Source organism: Bombus affinis, chromosome 1 (genome assembly GCF_024516045.1).
Source record: "Bombus affinis isolate iyBomAffi1 chromosome 1, iyBomAffi1.2, whole genome shotgun sequence".
In the NCBI taxonomy this organism is placed as follows: Eukaryota; Metazoa; Arthropoda; class Insecta; order Hymenoptera; family Apidae; genus Bombus; species Bombus affinis.
This window is the reverse complement of record NC_066344.1, coordinates 14,644,606-14,652,261: the sequence shown is the minus strand read 5'-3', so window position 1 is coordinate 14,652,261 and position 7,656 is coordinate 14,644,606. Positions and strand designations below refer to the sequence as shown.

At 26.5% G+C, this 7,656-nt stretch overlaps 1 protein-coding gene across 1 annotated transcript; it reads left to right on the top strand.

Moving 5' to 3' along the window:
- Positions 1-2,802: 2,802 nt before the first annotated feature.
- Positions 2,803-7,554, top strand: LOC126921020 (uncharacterized). The gene is made up of 3 exons (XM_050732162.1): positions 2,803-3,966; positions 4,055-4,500; positions 4,695-7,554. Exons 1-3 carry the CDS (start codon positions 3,771-3,773, stop codon positions 4,878-4,880), a joined length of 828 nt encoding a protein of 275 aa, XP_050588119.1. The 5' UTR covers positions 2,803-3,770; the 3' UTR covers positions 4,881-7,554.
- Positions 7,555-7,656: the final 102 nt, after the last annotated feature.

Genomic DNA, 7,656 nt, shown 5'->3' with positions numbered 1-7,656 from the left:
TGAACTTTGATACTCGTAACTATTACATTCTTCTTTCAATTACAATGTCTTCTTAATGCTTTGCGCCTTTTACGTTTTAAAGTTTTTATAATATTCGTGTAAATGAATCACATTTGATATCAAATAAAAGTATCGTAAGACAGACGAGATACATTAGTCAATGATCATACTCAGTAAAGCTTTGTATCGTTTCTACCGTTACCGATACAGTAGAAAATAATATTATGATGCCATCTATACTCAGAATTTAAACTATCTATGATTAATTCCTGTGAAATAAAATTCTGTTAGATTTCCTATATTTCTTATATTCGCCTACGATTATACCACAGATGAGGTATATATAGAATAAATGTGACCATTGACTTCCGTAGATGTGACTGGTAGACATGATCGATGGACGTAACCATTGGATGTGACATTGTGACATCATTGTCTACCTTGTCGGTTTGATGACATCACTAATTAAGGACAGAATAGACGTGACATTAAGTGGGACTTTGTATCTCAAATTCTGAAATACCAGTTTGGAAAAAATTTGAGTGTTTCCTACGCCCTCTGCAATTTGCTACAGCCAACACAGGAAATATCACAGATAACTTATTTTTAATTTCACAAGAAAATTTAGTTTCAATTTAAACCACTACCATAGACGAGATACAGAAATAGACATGATATTCAATGTTTCCTCGAGCCTCACGTTTTGGAGATCATCTGATCACCCATACCATTTTCGTATCGCAAGCGACTTTACCGATTCAGTATAGTGCTGGTTTGAATTAAAAATACATACTCTTGTACATATGAAATTATAAATAAAATATAGAATAGGATATCCTACAATCGCAATGGAGTATAGAATTCTATACTTCTACAATACTTCAAAAAGTATTACACACTATTAAAAAATAAAAGACTGTACACACATTACGTACACTACACATATGTATACGTTACACACTATCAAAATAATAATGGTTAAATGATTCGTTTAACTAGTTCCAAATTAAATTGTAACTTCATATATCTGAAACAAAAATGTGAATTTTTTAATCTTTTCTATTTTCATCTTCGTATTCTCAAATCAATTATTAATTACATATTATCAAGTGTAGGTACTGTGACTCATAAACTTGCAACACAATTTATCGATAACCTAAATAGACGAATTACGTCAAATGGAAAGAAGAAAAAACCAATAAAAGGAGTAAAAAAATCACCAAAATCTTGCTTCTGTGGATAAATACATATACAGTCTATATCAATCTGGTAGATCGGTCTTCCATATGGACCAGCAAGCGTAAACGAACGGAACAGCGAGTATGAGAGAATGTTTCTTTTTACCTAGCAACAAAACAATACTTCAACCTCCAGTAATAGTCATCCGTTCTATCATCCCTACAAATAACACTGTACCACTTACTACTGAGGAATCTGCCATTGACATTAAACATATGTAAGAAACTGTTAAATTTATCCTAAAAACTCTAGAATTTCAACGAAATATTCAGACACTTCCACCATATGTATAATGTACTTTTTTATATATATTTCATACAAAAATATTATACTCTATAAAAAGATAAACATTGCAGTAAATATAGTAAATATAGAACGATATTTACTAAATTTAATTGGATTTGGAATTTTATTGGAAATTGATATTTACTGATGTTGATATTATATCTATAATAATACTCGAGGATAGAATTTATAAGTTATATTTCCATCGCTATGTTGTGATGTCTTATCTTGACCCGAAATTGGTCAACGCTTAAATCTTTGATAGTCATTTATTCTCTTTTTTTAATTTTTATCTTCTTAATAAGAGTGCGATTCACTAACATTGATACATTTATTTAGTTGAACGTTTTTAAATTTATTTAGAACGTATATTTTGTGCATTAATTAATACAACATCATTATGACTTATCTAGCAAATTTTGGAATGATTTATGAAAAATTTCGGGCAGTAATCGCAAAAACAAGAAATCGTTAAGCCTATTTGCGAATGAACAAACTTGTAATCATTTCTTATTCTACGCAAAGTATAATCTTGTTTGTAAAATACTTTCGTTCGGTTATTCTATAGTTTCAGTTTTTATTCTCTTTGGCAATGCTTAAAATAAATTTGTCTTATTGTTAAATAAATATATGAAATTAACTGCTATTATTAAATTAATTAATTAACTGCTTTTAATAAAAATAATAACTAAAATGATACATTTGTTTTCATTAATATAATTATTAATATGAATCTTCTACATTAAAATGTGAAAATAAATTCTGAATATATATAGAACTCTAATAATCCTATACATGTATATATTATAAGTAACAATAAAAAAAAGAATATGTAATAATTTTCAATAGAAATACTTTCTAAAGAATAAATACTATTTTCGGATAAGATAAGACCATTTTTCTAATATTTTATCATTTTTTGATTGAATATAACAAACTTTCATTGACTGTATCTTATATTTCAAATTTTTCAAACAAGAACAGATTCATTTAATATTGAGCAAAGCTATTATACAATGAAAGATAACTCTTAGGCAACTCATAAATCACATAAGCCAATATTCATATACTTACCATTTTTCTCCATTTTTGTTAACTTCAATATCAGTATCATGGCACATTCATATGCATTATAACTTTAACAAATACTTTTACAAAGTTAAAGCAAACTTTAAACGAGAAACTTTTGTGTAATATTTAAAACGATACAGAGTTACATACATTATGTTTTACACAATTTAAGCTTAATAAACTTTTACAGTACGTTTTATCTTTATTTAATTGGGTTAGCAGCCTGTAATATGCACTTATTTTTGTTTAAATCGGAACAATTCAAGCCTACAAAAGATATATACACGTGGTTTCTCGCATGGAAACAGGATCTGCGCATGCGCGAGAAATCTTCAGAGGGGGCAAAGCCCTTCGTCTAATAAAACCGATAGACAGTAAGAATGGAAACATTATTTTGTAGTTCTCGTGTAACACATTTGTGCCAATTTCAATATTTTTACGTGGTGTCATGTTAATATAAAAGTAGAATTTTATGAAATATTGTATGTGACATTTATAATGCTACAAAGATCCAACCAAAAATTAATTTTTATGATATTTTACTTTAAAACATAAGAAAGTGATAGATTCGAATTCTATGTGATTTACATGAATGAGCACCGACAAGACTGATTATGAAACAAAATATATTACTATAATTTATGTAATTACTTCATTACTAAATACAAGGCAAGATTATTATTGAAATTAACAGTATTATTGTAAACAATTCTGTTATTTGCTACTAGTTTTGTAAGAGAGATTAAAGGACATAAGTGAAAGTAATTACAAGATTATACTAGCATGATCTATAAATAATGCAGAGGATATTTATAGAATTATGACTTATAATTGGGTCAATCATTAAGAAATTTAGAAAAGCCGAAAGATTAAAAAATTTGTAATACATTTTTGAGCAGAATCTTATTAATGAAATACATTAAAATAAATAGTGCAAGATCAAGATATAAGTTTATTTTATTTCTATATATACCAAAGTATTATTGCCAAGGTTTTTATATTATCTCATTTCACAATAACTTTAAAATACTGTGTATAATGCTGATGTTATATAATTTATTCATCTAATACGAATTATAAGTAAGAATTATTTAATAAAAAACAGATTATGAAATGATTGCTAAGTATGTTCTTTTAATATAAGTGAGTTTCAATGTGAATAAAAGTTTGTACATATGGGTTTTACAAAGATATTAAAACGTTTGCTATATGCAAATTTTGCATCGTGCAGTTCTAAAACATTAGGAATACTAGCACCATTAACAATCCCACCATTGCATATTGCATTTTTGTACTACTTTTGGCAAGAATATTCAAGAGACGTAGACAAACAGTATTGTTCTTGTTCATGTTGGGACACAGTATTTAAGGGTAAGTTAATCTTATTTATATATTTTATGTGACTAGTTATAGAACTATATTCAATTAGTTTTCAAAAGCTATTGATATATTATTGCAGGATCATATGAGTCTGGCATTGCCTCTTATAAACATATATATTTTAATGCCACATCGAATACATTAAAAATATGGATTACAATTGTAATTGGAGTTATTACTTTCTATGAAGTAGTGAAACATTTAACATGGTTAGCTTTTCATAATCGCCTTAGACTTTCTATGATGATCCTTTTTTTAACTGCTATTTTCTCACATTACTATACTTGGTGGGTTTATATGAATTATTGGAATGATGAGTTCTATTCGCAATGGTACCATCAATTGTTTTTCTCTGTCACTGAGCTGATTTCTACTTTCCTGGTTGTTCATCTGGCAGATAAAAAAAATCCAGTAACTCATAGAAAAGCATTTGGTATAGCTGCAATAGCTATTTTACATATTTTAGCAGGTGGTTGGGATCAATTTGTTGCCAATGTTTTCAGAGGAGAAGGACATGCGCATCAGGTAATAGTATTTAAGGAATCATGTATCATAATCATAATAACCATATGCAATTTACAACATAACATATTACAATCATTTGCATCAATTCATTTATATTTTCATTATGAATGAATATATATATATGTGTACAATATGCAATACATAATATGTATATACAAATTATAATGTTTAGTTAGTAATTTTTTATGTAATAGGTTGTACGTGATCTTGGATTTATGATCCCAGATATTCTTCATGTTGCTATTCCATTATGGACAGTTAAGTGGGAACATATATATAATCTTCCTGGTTCTGCCAAACGAGATCCTAGTATCAAAAGAGATCTAGCTTATATGTTGGGGATGATATGTATAGGATTATGCATTTGTGCCATATTGTAATTCAGTCATTATAATGCCTAAAAATAGTGTCTTAAAGATGAAATGATTGTTTAATTTAACTTATTTTCTTATACCAAGTTTTGAAAGATGTACATCTATAAATGAATATTAGTGAAAAAATATATATGTACGCATATACAGGAAGTGCAAAAGATTTGGGGAAAAACTTCAGGAGCATATAGTATTCATCAAAACAAGCAAAAAGGTCTTAATAAATGTAGGTCCAAAAACTATTATTATTATTATTATTATTATTTTTATTATTATTATTATTATTATTATTATTATTATTATTATTATTATTATTATTATTATTATTATTTATTAAACTATTGTTATTATTATTATTATTATTTTGGAGTTACGAGATATTTTTGTCAATAAGATATTAACTCTAAAGCATATGTTCAATATGCCACCTGTTTATTTACACATACAAACACACACACATTTGGGCACATCTTTTCCTAGCACATCAATTAGTGGCATTTTTCTTATCTCTTACATTGGTTTCTTATAAAACTGTATTATTATACACTAAACATCTCATAATTCCAAAACTAATGGTTTTTGGATCCATGTTTATTAAGACCTTTTTTACTTGTTTTGATGAGTACTGTATACATACTCCTAAAGTTTTCTCCAACTTTCTTGTACATCCTGTATTTATAAACCTTTATAATACTTTTTATGGTGCTGATAGTTTGGCTGGAAGAAAATTTGCTTACAATTAGTCAATTTAGTTTAATAGATTCCATTACAAAGTGGTTCTCATTATTGCTTAAACATTATTACATATTTGATGAGCTTTTATCTTTCTATATTCTGTTTCATTTTATATATTCTTAACATATTATATATGTATATGTATAGTTGAAAATGCCTACAAAGTACAAGTTGCTTACAATAGGAAGGCAATCCTTTCAGGTTGTTTGTGTCTTTTATGTTTGCAAAGTAATAAATTATTTATCTTATCTACTAAAACAAAATATATTTTAGGTATTAACAAAAAAGTAGTACATGTAAGTAGAGAAATTATGATTGATCACATATATCTTTTTAGCATTGAAATAAATATATTTGTAGTTATTCTTTTTCGATAATTAATAGTTAATTAGTGATATTGATTAACTATTAATCTTTGACATCAGTGGAATGTATATTGCAACGATAAGCGAACAACGATAGTTGTCTAAAGATGAAATTGTGCACATATTTTTGTCACAAAAATTGCTTTTTCTTGCTATATCGATAATAATTAATCAATTTAATAACGAATTATTTAGATCAGAATAAATTCCAAAGTAAATAGTAATATACATTACCATTCGAAAATTGCCTACTTTTTGATATTAACGAATGTGTTCTTAATTTAAATATATTAGTCATAATAGTTACAGAAGTTTAGTTTAGATACAAGGATAAGGTCACTTTCAAAATATTTATCAAAATATCTTTGTGATTATTGTTTATGTATATTGTGTATAACGGGTAATTACGAAATATTGTTATAGCTTTGCAGTGTTTTGCACATTTATTTAAATATCGTGATTAAATAAATGAGGAACATTCAAGATTATACATATAAATTATATCAGTGAAAGGAACATATCATACACAACGTTCGCGATACGTTTCTTAAAAATAAAAATAATTATAAAAGAAACAAGGAATGTATAATATAATTATTGGCAGTTTTGAAGAGCAGTGCTCTTGTTAAGGAACAAGGTCACAACAAAGTGCCTACATACAATGCGAATTATTTTCGTTAATATCTCATTGACTTAATGTTATTATAATATACGAATTGATTCGACAGGTGATAATAGATATTGTATAAGACTTTAAGAACCTTTTACGGATACCAATAATGAAGTAACTAATTTGAGAATTAGTTTATTTCAAAGTAAAAACTATCAATAGTTGGCACTATTCATTGTTTTACTCTATTAGAGAGAAGAAGAAATATTTCAGGATTATAGAAATATAATAACTTAATTTAGTCTAGTATCATCCTCTCTACTTGTATGTTCCATATTTCATATTTCAAAAACAAATTAATATTTGGATTACTTCAGAGACTTTTGTTTCATTTTATTTCTGTATAATGATAACATTGTACACAATAAACGTTTATTATCGTATTATCTAGAATTTAGTAGAACTCTTTTTGAATATATACAACTTTGACTTTGTTTCTGTAGTAATTGAAATATTCATTAGTTCATGGCTTTATACTAACTAACTAGAGTGATAACTGCTACACCGACAATTTTATATTTCTGCGTATATTATACAATTAAGGAAACAAATTGACTTTTTAATGTTTAAAAGTAACTCTTACTGAAAGTACTTACTGAAATTACCTGTTAATATTTATTTATTCTTGTCATATCAAACAATTGTGATCATATCTCGTAATATCATTGTTAATAATGCGGCCTATAATATAAAATTATATTTTTAATAGTTGCTAATTTATTGTATTAATTTTAAATGAGATTCTAATTTATTTTATTCTTGTGTACCTTTTGTAAAAATTAGATCGACCTAACATTTATATTGTATTCGAAACATATTAGGAATATTATGAACGAAATGTAATATCGTATTTGAAATTGTGGTTGATGGAACATGTATAAAGAAAATAAAATTTACACGAAAGTTTGTTGTATTTATATCGTTTTTTACTTCGATCTATGAAATAGTATTTTATTAAAACAAAGACATTATCATCGGTGTTGTTATTTATTATCACCTTTATCATCACCTTTTG

Coding starts and splice junctions, on each gene's coding strand:
- LOC126921020 (XM_050732162.1), top strand. CDS start 3,771: ATGGGTTTTACAAAGATATTAAAACGTTTGCTATATGCAAATTTTGCA. Junction 3,967..4,054: donor TTGGGACACAGTATTTAAGG/GTAAGTTAATCT, acceptor ATATTATTGCAG/GATCATATGAGTCTGGCATT. Junction 4,501..4,694: donor GAGAAGGACATGCGCATCAG/GTAATAGTATTT, acceptor TTTATGTAATAG/GTTGTACGTGATCTTGGATT.